At 35.9% G+C, this 12,696-nt stretch overlaps 1 protein-coding gene across 1 annotated transcript in view; it reads right to left on the reverse strand.

Moving 5' to 3' along the window:
• Window positions 1-12,696, reverse strand: part of LOC148052171 (uncharacterized) — a 112,501-nt gene that overhangs the window by 19,355 nt on the left and 80,450 nt on the right. Inside the window, exon 4 of the mRNA XM_087733725.1 lies at window positions 9,629-9,771. Within this exon, the coding sequence (XP_087589851.1) occupies window positions 9,629-9,771 (143 nt within the window). The remainder of the gene's footprint in view (window positions 1-9,628; window positions 9,772-12,696) is intronic.

Here is a 12,696-nt window from a genome sequence, read left to right on the forward strand (position 1 = left end):
ACAAAAATAACTTTTGTACATCTATTCCTGAAAGGTATTAACAATCCTTGAGTTTTGAGCCTCAGAGTCACAGTCCGCCTTTCAAAGAAAATTAATTATTTAAAAGACTTAAATATATAACCCTTAAGTTGAACAGTAGATGCAGCAACAGGAAGTTGATCCAATTAGCTACATAAAGCAGACAAGATTGGGAAGGATTAGGTGGATCAACTGACTATTTGCTGGTTCTATGTAAACTGATTTGAGGCATATTAATTTTAAAATAAAGATGTGTTAGAAGTCCTTTTTCTGCCTGTGACCACAATGTCCCATCAAACCCAGTTCTGCAGGTAACAGAGAAGGTATTACACTATGTGCAGCATCAGGGACTTTTCTTATTAGAATGAGTATTTTTTGATTAAAATAAGGATTTTTTTTCCTCATTATTTTAGTAATAATCCCCATTTTTGCCAATACTAATAGCTCTCATATTCACTTGAAAGAGAAAAATGCAGTTTCATCGGGGAATAAAAATGAATTATCAATCCAATGCCACAATGAGATATTTGTCTCTGGATTCTGAACATATCCTGAAGTCCTATTTTCACATGTTTTTCCCACACTCTGTGATGTTAATGGCAGCAATATTTTTTATTAACTTCATGACATTGCTGATACCCTTGCCATTACTACAGGTATATCACTTTTCTCCCTCAATTTTTATCAGTTGATTCCCCTCACTTTCTTGTCATTGTACCCTTTAAAAACATTAATTAATGTAAGCTGGAGAAAAAAATGCATTTTTCCCTTGCTTTCTATATTGTTTTCTTATACTTCACTAAGTCATAATAACAAATACACTAGATATTGGAAGCAGTGAAAAGAACTCACCTTTAAAGTTTATTATTTAGGTGTCATTTAGGCAATGAGCTCTAAGCGGACCAACTTCCTAAAAGGACCTTTCTCACAAGGTAGAACATCATCAGTACCCTAACTATGATGAACGGCAGCAACCACTTTTACACTGAAGTATCAGTCAGAAAGAGCATCCTTTGCCTGCCAAAGTTAGCTGCCTATGCTGAAGCTTATCTGGAAATTGTGTCATCTATTCGTTTTCTTTTTTTTTTTTTTTTTTTTTTTAGATTACATACCCAGCATCTCCCATTTGTAAAGCACAGTTCTGAAGTTCTGACTGCTTTGAAGATTTTTCTTAATTCTAGCCTGATTCAGAGCTTCCCGGGGTAAGGACTGCAATGTTTAATCAGCAGTCAGCTGTCAAGCTTTGTCAGGAGAAAAGGCACAGCACTTTTAACTAACTGCATCTTTGTTAAGTCTGCTTCAGCTTTTCAACTGCTGCATTCAAACTGGATACTGTTTAACACAGACATTATAATAGCTATCCTCTCATGAATCTTTTGTTGAATTAGGCTGAAACCAGCTATGGCATAAAAAGGAAGAGAGCAGGCTAACATATTTGGTGACATTAATGAATTGCCCCAGAGGCGGTAAAGGCCCAAAGGATAAGTCAAGCTGTTAAGATTAGCAGCAGCCAACTTCAAGGTGACTGGACAACCTTATCTTGTTTTGTCACTTTCTGTGGATAGATATTAAGAAATTTGAGGTTGGGTCTTTATTTCACAGAAGTGAAAAAGTGAAAATTACCCTTCAGGTTGCATCCCTAGTCTTCCTTACTAGGGAAACATGTCCTATCCTGACAACAGACATCATGAGAGAACTACTTCCCTAATTTTATAAAATTATTTGTTTTCTTAGATTTTACTGTACCCCAATCTTCATGATCATTCCAGCTCTCTCACTAATTCTAGTGCTTCAGAGGGTTTATTTCCCAATCACAAGTCAGTTCACCTGCCTCCCTATATTGCAGCAGCCTTACTGGGTACACACAGTATTCTTAGCAGTATGTTCCCTCTACACCTTTCATTATTCCCTAGAATCTAGCTCTTTGAGTTATGATTAAAACTGGAAGATACAGCTGACATTTTTTGACCAGTGCTCCTATTTTTCTTCATATTTCTGCCTTTTTCGTAGTCCTGCTTCCCAATATCGGTTGTCAATATTGGTCCTTGTCACTACTTCAGGATGAAGAAAATATCAATTTGACTACAATTACAAAAAAAAGGACCATTAGTTACTGTAAAAACATTTTTCCCCTTCTAGATACAATCAAGGAAAATCCATTATACTGAATATAGGCAAATATTAAATGAAAAAGCCTCAACATAAGAAACAGTTTCATGATAAATTCTCACACCCATTAAAATGGCTGCTTACAGTGCATCATCAGTTTCAAAGAAAATATTCAAGTGACTTTGTCTGCCACGAAGGAACTCTGAGGGGTGAATATATTTCATCACATTTAAAGCACATGAACAACAATGGCAATATTGTACTGAATTTTTACTTGATAGGGAGCTTAACTGAATTTGCCTTAGGCAACAAGTAAATTATGTTTTATCTCCTCTCAATGTCAAGTACACAGTAATGCAGAAAACAAAACTACCGTACAATTTACAAAATTGGTACTCTGTTATGGGCATACCTAACCATTGAATATCTGCTTATATTTTGTTCCTCCTTCAGGGTTCATTACCTGTTTATTTGAGGAAAATATGCATTGTACCGTGCTGTATTGTCTCTGAACTCTGGGAAAGTGAGGACTCTGTTCATCACAACAATCACTTCTTAATTCACCCAGTTCAGCCTAAGGCTGAATGGGCAACGGCTTGTGCATTTTTGTGAAATAACTGCAACTCTCAAGAGAGAGATTGGAAGATACTTTTTAGAAGGACGGTGTTTATTTAGACACTTGATGTACCTTTGACACTTCATTTTCATCTGTGCAATCTATGAAGTACACGGTTCCGTGTTAACCCTAACATGACATCATAAAAAATGATGAGGATGTAGCTCACATCCTGTCAAAAACCAAATCCTTAGCATGTGTCTCAAATATCTTCTGTTATAAGAGCATGGGGGCTGAGTTCACTGAGCCAAAGTGGGGTCACTGAATCTTGTGGTCCAGAAGCTCATCTGGGACAAAGGCCAGCACCAGATGCTTCAAAAAGTGGGGCCTACATACACATTCTGTGGACCTGATTCTGCCCTAGTTTACACCAACATAAAATCAGGAGTTATAGCTCCAAAATCTACTGTGTTACATCAATTAATACACTACTATAATTGTACCTTCTAGTACAGTCATGATGTGCAGTAATTAAGTGATTTTCCTTCTCCCAAGTTAACTTGGGAGGCATCAAATGGGAAATGTTTATACACTTATGAAATTTTAGAATTTTCTGCATATTGTTTGAGAATGAAAAGGAACATGAAGGCCCACAGAAGTCAATGAAGGGTCTTTTTCTTTGATTTGTTTCAAGCTTTAGATGCAGGGCTAATTGGCTCTTTCTGTACCATGGTGAATCATTCAATTCTGGGGCAATTATTATTTACCAACCTTAAAATAAATACATAAATTAATGAAATTGGCTGTAATATCTCCTCTAGCTCTATTAGAGCCTATCATGTAAACCTGCAACTTCATTTAGGCACTTAATAATAAATAGATTTTTGTGCAAACTGTGTCAGATCTAATGAGTATTCAGGGATCAATCTGGAACAATTCACCATAACAGTCTAAGTTTATTATGGTCTGTTTGGTCAATCAGGCTGTAATATATAAAAACAGATGTAAAAGAGTTTAGTGCTCAACTCAGTGAACTTCCATGAGATTTTAACTCACTATCATTGAAAAATTCTAGCCTTAAGTGTGTCATTAATTATTTACACAATGGAAAACATAATGGTATAACTGTTGGAAATATATATATATCTTCTTGATCTTAAGAGAGTGTAGAAGTATGTGTATGGACTTAATGACTATTTTGCAGTGTTCAAAAAACAGCATATAGCCAAACTACCACTGATAATGGTGCAGAATTTGAAGTGAAATACAGAAATATAAACATCTTGAAATAAAATGCATTATTTTCTTATCTGCTTTTTTTTTTTTTTTATCTAGCAATAGAGTTAGAAGAACAAGTCTTTGGGACTTCCTGAGAAGTGCTCAAATTATTTAAGAAGCTGAAACTTAAAGATGACTTTAGCAAACTTTTGTTCTCTATATCATTTTTTTTGTTTTCCTGATCCAGTGGCTATTTTGTATCAGACTGGTGCCTGGTGGTCCCTGACTGTAGACTGGGAAAACGACATCAAAGATATGTCCCTCTCTTTTAGTCATCTCCTGTGTCTCAATAGACTAGATTCACATATGTGATAGGGAAACAGTTAGAGTGCCTTCTTTCTGATGCACAGCAGGAGAGAGAATAGAAGCCATTTTTCTTTCCTCCTCACTTTTTGCCCTAATTCTTAGTTGGGAAATTACCAAAATTTCTTTCTTAGAACCTGTATCTAGGACAGAGAAGGTAATGTAATAGAGAAGGTTTTTTTTGCATTTTTTATGGGGTATAAGAAAAAAATTACTTAACATCACTTCAGTATACAATCATGCTATGGCATGTTTCTCCTAAAAACTGCATTATTTCTATGAGCATTTTCTCTCCATTCATCTTCAATAAAGCTTTTACAAGTAAGACATACAAAGGTTCTTTTAAATTTGTATCTCATTTTAGTTTCCATTGAGATCAACAAGCATTGCAAATGAAAAACAATTCCAAAACTGATTCCTTCTCTCTTCTTCACCAAAAATATGTGCATAAATAATCTATTTATTATTGTTGTCTTTTGTCTCATATGTTACTAGCATTCAAGCAACCAAGTTAAATGCAATTTAGTTTTATCTGGAGATGCATTTCCTAACCAAATGGGCCTCCTTTCTCCCTAGCTACCAATCCCTTATATAAAAATACAATGATGTTCCAGTCTCCAGGAATTTAAAAGATCAAGACTATCTGTTATATATTCCTTGCAAATTATGCACTAGCATCTTTACATGTTGATGCAAAAAAAAAAAAAAAAATCACATTATTAACATATTTAGGATTGGGAAGAACACAGATTAGTCTTCCCTAGATACAAAGCTACACCTGCAGTTTTTAATTCTGATCCAACAAATCATTGCTCATGAGAATAGTTATTATGCATGTGAATATGGAAGTACTGTTTCAAGCCCCTGATTTCACATTAGGCCACACTGTACTTCACACTGACTGGTACCCTATCAGTGTCCTTCCCTAGGGCTCCCAGGAAGGCAGGTAGTAGCTCAGATTACTCGATAGACTTGCGCAGACTTTACCTCCTGAACACGTGGCAAGCTTTGCTGCTTTGTACCATACTACACTAAGATAACAACACTGCCTCCTCTGTACCTCTAGGTAATTTGGAATAATTGGTACCTTGTACCTGCAGAAGCAAGTATAGGAATAGTACCTGTACTACTCCTGCATGATCAACACAATTATCAATGCTTCTCTCAGTCATATGTTTGTATGGAAACCCAATCTGTCCTTGAAGCACATAATACTGTGGCGCTTGTAGGACAGCTACTGGAGCTGTCTTAGCTCTCTCTCAGGTCCTTTACCATATCATCTGAACTGTCTCAAAAGCCAGACCCCAGGAGACTGGACATGGGGATATGCAGGCTTTATGTGCAACCTCAGTTCAGTCCTGATGTGAGTGCAGATCAGTTACTTTTCCCCTTTCCTTTTGCATACGAGGAGTCTAGAAGCATAGTCCAGAGCCTGTACAGAGATACACAAGTACATAGATACCTGCAGATACTCTGAAAGTTTACAGAAACCTGCATTTTTTTGTAAGCAGTGCATATCAGCTTGTATTACTGAACAAGATTGTTTTAGTACAGTCAAATGTAGATTAGTGAATTTACTTAAAATATGGTTCCATAGTTTAAACCATTTAAATGTTTCACCAGTGAGTGTTAGTCAGGATATTTTCCTAGTCAAAGCTCAAAACAATTTTTAAATGAATAGAAAACAAAATAGTTGTCGAAGAAAATGTAAAACATTTTGCATTTCCTAAGTTGACCATTTGCACTGAAGAAGTCATGTTTCAGATGAAAGGAGTTTTCAGCTGGCTGTCATGGGAAAAGAGCAAGAAGAGCTACATTATTATGTGATGCTCTAAGATGACAAGGTGACACACAAGGGAATCATAATGTGGGCCAGCAAGACTTCTTGCCAACTGAAGTATTACAGATAAAATTGTCGCAAGTTCATAAAATGGCTCCCTGAGCTGACACCAAGTGACAGATCACTGCACTGCCAAGAGTGTAAATATTTGAATTTCTTAGAGCATTCTGTAAATGCAAATAGCCTGCATGCACTACTAACAAAACATTCAGGATTCCTATTATAAACGAGTGAGATGGCAGAAATTAAGTTTTGCAAAACAATCCGTTGCATTATAGTGCCTTGCATAAACCTCTGTGCATTTCAGAACATGCCAAACAGCTTCTTCGGCAGTGTCCAAATATATGGTAATGTCAAAAACAGCAAAAAAAAAAAAAGTGTTATGCCTATTACTCAACAAATGAAAAATAGTACATTTCTCTAGACATGGGGCTTTTCTTAGGTCTCTGAGGCTGTCATGCTTTATATTTCCTCGACCATTAAACAAGATGATGATTGACTCCTTTGTCTTGTGCAAACTCAAATGCATGGATGATTCTTAGCAAATAATTACCTCCCAAAGGGGGGGCAGGAATGCTAGACTTCAGGAAATGTCTTCAATGTTTTTAACTTTTTAAAACAATAGAAAGGAACTGAATGTTAGGATAAATGGCCTAACAAGTGCTTTGTGCTGAGAACACTCAAAGAAAATTTGGGGTAAGTACCACCATTGTTCATTAGAACTAAGTGTTGGGAGATTGACAGACTTGCAACTTGACTCAGGGCCTGTTTCAGTCTTGATGACAGGGCCATATTGTCACATCAGGAGTTGGATGCTATGTCCACAGCAAGACCTGGCAAAGGTCCAAGACAAAAGCCTTGTGCAAAGTGGCAGAGACCAATATTAAGAAAGGAAGTCTAAAGCAAAGCTCTGGATACAAGGGACTGAATGCACAATGCGAAACAAAGTCAATGGCTTGGAAAGAAAGATCCAATTGCTGAGAATGTCCAAAGACAAAGCACAGAGACTGGGCTGTGAACCTTCATTTAAGAGAGACACTAATCCCACAGCACAGGTTGTGGGTTGGAATAAAGAAATCGGTGAGAAAGCTGTGGGCAGCAGGTCAGACTTTGGAAAAAAGAAAAAAACCACCAGTACCTGACCCAACACAACTCCACTAGCTCAGAGCTGGGGGGTGGGATTTTTTTCTCCCCCCCCCCCCCTCTTCTTTCCCCCATGTGTTATCAAACCAATTCATACAATGTTTTTGGACTGTATTAGCCTTTTAATTTGTTAGGTTCCCTAATATCAGCTTTAACACATCAACAAAGCATACTTAAAAATCAGTCTCCCTAAGTAGGATTATTTTTTTTTGTTAAATTAACTTTTGTTTTTTAAAGACTCATAAGATTTACAAGCTTCTGACTCAGACTTTTCATCAATCACTATACCATACTATAGTACTTATTCTTAATTGTGTGCTTTAAACAACTATATATTGCCACTGAAATCTACAAAAGTACTCACACAGTTAAAATTAAGCAAGTGCATAACTACACTTTTGGACTTAGGTCACACAGTTTAGCACTCTAAGATTGATTCTATAAATATACACATAGAAAACAGTACTAGATAAAACCTTTCTTCAAGGGAAGGCAGCTGTTATAAGCTGAACCTCTTGACCTTTATAAAAAAGCAACAATTATAGATAACTGAAAAATTATTAATCTATTTATAAAATAATAATTAATTTATCAGCAAGTAGATGGTTAACTAAGATGATGCATCAAACACATTGCCTGAAGTATTGTTTTAAGATATTGGTAGAGGAATTGGCAAATTACAATGCCTATTCTGGAGTCTACAATAAAGGCTATCGGGACTACATCAACAGTAAGATAATTTATATGCTACAGTAGCTGATAAGACCCTCTATATGCAGTAAAGACAACTGAAACTCGTATTTATTGTATAATAAAGAACATGGGTTCCTTCTCTGTGCTGGAACTCACACTAACACAGTATCTTATGAGTATTGCAGGAAAATGGTCAAAAGTTCTTGGTAGAAGTAGGGGTAAAAATGGTGATTTATGTACACCCCTTGCTTCCAGTTACAGCTGAAGAGTGAATTCTCCAGCTTCTCTGACATTATGAAAATGCCATTCTGGAAAACCCGGAGATTTTTCAATTAAATTCCAGGAGTTGGAAAGGGGAGAAAAAGAGAGTCCTTAACTCTAACCACAACTTTTCTCCACAGGCTGTATTAGCATGTTGTAACACAGAACCTGCTTGGTGACAGAAAACAAGTTGTTGATGACACTGTTAAAATACCTGAAAGATGATTCATTTCAGAGTAGGCAGACAAAACTGATAATATAATAGTTGGTTTTACAAGGTGATCTAACTTAAACAGTTTGACAAGATAAAATACAGTTTGTGTGGCAATACTTATTAACTTTGCCTTTTTGGCACTAACTTGAAAATAATACAGCAGGAAGCTGAGAAACCTGCTTTTTAAAAGCAATTCTTGTCTCTGTATTGTCTTGCAAACAGCTTATTCTGAATCACTGTCATACTGACACTTATTTCTTTTTCTGTTATCACTGAAATGTTTGATAGAAAAGGTATGCTATAATCTGTTGTGCAAATGCTTAGAATTTATTCATATCCTAAAACTAATTTAGTCATTTTACCTTAGTACTTCTTACATAAACTTTTAAAAATAGCTGTAGACCCATTTTCCTTCTCACAGATGGACAAAATTAATTTTGCAGCTAGTTTAATTTACTACCTGTGACAAAAGGAATGGTACAAGTCATTTACTTGTTTGACTTTCACATGGACTAAATATGACTACAGTTCAGCTCCTGCTCAGGACTCAAGACTTTTATCACCAGTCAGAACTCTATAAAGGATTGGAATCTGGGCTTGATACTAACCAAATACTCCAGAAGGACTAATGAATAAAACTACTGCAAGTTTTAAATGAACTCAAATATTTTACATGTGGACACAATCAATTTTAAAACATTTTTTTGAGTTTGCAGATATGCAGAGCTATGCAAACAGAGAGAGCTTCCAGTCCTCCCTGTCTTCCAGATTGTCACACAGCCTTCAAATATGGGAGAAAGTCTCTCTGATGCAACGACCTTAAGTAATCCCTAGCTTTGATATATCTGTGCCTTCACTTTTTTCCTTACAGACATCAGATTCACCAAAGTTGAAAATCTAAAGCTTAGTTTCACGATGACAGACTAGAGACATGAACTTCTTGAACTAGAGAAAAAAAACTTGGAATGAAGCAAAAGTGGAGGGAGGGGGAGACATCCTCAAGGTGCTGCGACCACAGAATAGGCCCTTCCTTTCAGATTTCCTCATTTGACACTGGAATTACAGAACAGTGCAGTCTACCCAAGAACCTCGGAAAGTCCTTCTTTCAGCCACATCTGAGGTGTGACTGCCACTGTATCTCTGTTCCTGCCAGGATGTCTCAACGCACACTACAAGCTCCTTCCTCCTCCCTCCGCTTTTTCAGCTCACTCACCCAGCCACACCACGTGTGCCAGCAGCTTTGCAGTCTGTGCGGGTCCAGGTTCTCCCAGGAAGGCACGGAGAACAATGCAGAGGCAGTTCCCACCCTGTTGGCCAGCAACCCATAGCCTTTCAAAGAGTACAGCATAAAAATCCCTGTAAAACAAATAAAAACAAGTATTATCTGTTACAGCTGACAAAAAAGTTAATAAGCTAAAGCTGTTTTAGGGAAGGTAGGGATGCCAGCTGCAAAAGTGCAGGGCATACTGTATCTGCTCTCATTTTGCTTCTCCCATTTGCTTCTCCCATTTATTTCAAGAGTTCTCATCTCCATGTCAACAACTGCTGCAATCACCAGTCCCGCAGTATTTGCCTTATCCAAAAGCTTTTCTTGGTGGCAGTAAAATACCTGAGTTTAACCTGCTCACAGATTTCTTCAAGCGTAGAGCACACACTACTGACAGCTTGATACTTATGTGGACAACAACATAACAGTGAAGAGAAGAGAGACCAGGGACGGGTAAGTACCACTGGGGAAAGACAGACCAACGTCCAGAGCTTAGAAAAAAGCTAAGGTACTACTATAGACTCAGCACCAATTTTTCAAAGGAACCTTAGAAAACAATGGGCCCTGCTCCCTATTTCCTAAGACCTTTTGAAAACCCTGATCTTATCTAATGATCAGAAGGCCACTAAGTTCTGCACCAGCTCTGTCTTCAGATGGTTTTAGGGTGATAATACGACAAGCATTTGTCACAATGTCAAATCAAATTGATTTACAAAAGGAAACTCTAAAAATCTATCCCCTTCTTACCAACAATCTTCATGATCAAAAAAGGTGGCTGTGTATTTCTTAAAGATGGATAAAGAAAATCCTTTCTTGTTCTTTCTCTTCTGCACCAATTTAAAGATGTTGATTCAGATATTCTTTTTCTGATCACTTGTTACAAGTCTAATTAATAGCAGACGTTTCTATCTACTCTACCATACATTTTATATGTTTCAAAATACATCTCTTTTACCAATCCAAAGACACACACACAAAAAAAACCAACAAAAAAACCAAAAAGAACAAAACCCCCAAAACTCCAAACTTAAACCCCAAACAATAAAATCCAATACAAGATCATGGAATTTTGAAACCAAAAGAAAATCTAAACACAAACCCCCCTTCCTTAAAAAATCAGTTAAGGTTCCTAAGTAACAGTAGTTTTAGATAACACATCATTTACAAAATATTTATGCTTAAAAGCAAGGAGATGGGAAGTTACTGACATCTTAAATCCTTTACTGTCCACATGAGAAACACAAACCCAATACTCAGATCAAACATTTCAATGCACATTTATTACAATATCAATGGAATTTAGCCATACAATAAAAGTGCTGCTCCTCCCCTAGTCATCACAGTCTATACTGACAGAACAAAAGCCATCTGAAAGAGTAACGTAAAAAATTACATAATTACACATTAGTGACATAGTGTAAGCATCAAATGGAATTTGAAATATATGATTTCTCCCCAACTTAATAAAACTATATACCCTTTTTTGAATACTGCATATATCATTTCTTGAAAACAGCTATACTTTTTTTTTCCCAAAAAAATACACATTAATTGATTTTTTTGGCTTATCCTAGCCCGTATGCTTATAAAAAAAAAATCAAATACCATATATTTGTATTAAAATTATACAACTAATAACTGCAAAATGCAAGCTGAAGATTACTATTCTTTGACAAAGTATTCATACAGATACTTGATAAGAAAAATGTCTTATTATGTGGCAGAGTAGGATTTGTCTTGTAACTTTGTTTTCTTGCTTTTAAGTGCTTATGCTTATGTGACAGATAAGCATACTGTTCTCACTTAGCAACTTTAACTGTCTTTTTTATTTTTTAATTTTATCAATACTAGATTCCTTTTAAAGGAAATAGAAGTGAGATGAAAAGTTTGAATTCTGCAGAAGTACTTTAAAAGTTTAATTTCAATGATGTAATCAGACAAAAAAAATGAAACCAAATAATGCACAGTACCCTTACGTATTTATTTTTAAACCACAAAAACATTTGTGAAGGAATTTTAAGTACTGTAATGATAATCCACCTCTAATGATGGATACAATTTCACAATAAAAGAAGTTAACATTTGTTAAATTTAACAGAAAAACATGCCCATCCCAAATACAACACATATGCCTCCAGTAATATGTCATCAGCACCTTTTAGACTGCATGAATAAATAGCAATTGAAGATGGTTTTGTTGAGAAAGCAAAAAAAAAGTTAAAAAAATGAAATGAAGGAAGTTAGTGGAAGTCCTGTGAATATGCTAGTATAACGTTATCAAATAGATATTTTTCCAATTAATTTTTGGGGGTTATTCTGTCAGAAAGACTTTTGTATAAAACCTAATTAGCTGATCCAATGTCCTTTAATTCTTGTAACAATGCTAACTCATGAGACCTACTATATACCAATTAGATCTCTCAGTAGAAATGACTTGCAGGATTCTTTTACTTTTCTTTATTGAAATGACAGACACTACTTTGTCCTTCACTAACTAGTCCCTTGGCCATAAAAAAAGGATAACCTTGGATTTTAATGAGGTTGAGAGGTACAAATTATACCAGACATATAAAATACTGTTTCTGAAAAGAAATTATTTGATAGATCATATAAAGCTCAATTTCAGAGGAATTTAAAGAATGTTGTTAATCTAAAATATTCTATGTGATAAAGAAGTCAAACCTTCTGCCTTTCTACCTTATGGACAACATGAGTTGAACTCTATGGAATTTTCTTCCCCCCCTCCCCCAAAATAAAACTCATGACAGAAATTCTTCTACGTTTGCACACACAAAAAAAAATCGAGTATAATCCTTTTTATCTAGCTGTACTGGGAAAAAACCCGCACCTATTTCTACAATCGTAAATACCACATTCACACAGAACGCAAGGTAAGTGCAGGATATTCTCTAGAAGACAAATGCTGTTGAGTGCTTTGATGCAACAAGTAACACAAATCCTGTGCTGACTCCATGACTCTGGCCCTGCATAAGAGAATTACATAAAATCATTTA

The sequence above is a fragment of the Nipponia nippon genome, unplaced genomic scaffold (assembly GCF_047370975.1).
Source record: "Nipponia nippon isolate SJK-2023a ecotype South Korea unplaced genomic scaffold, ASM4737097v1 scaffold_5, whole genome shotgun sequence".
NCBI lineage: Eukaryota > Metazoa > Chordata > Aves > Pelecaniformes > Threskiornithidae > Nipponia > Nipponia nippon.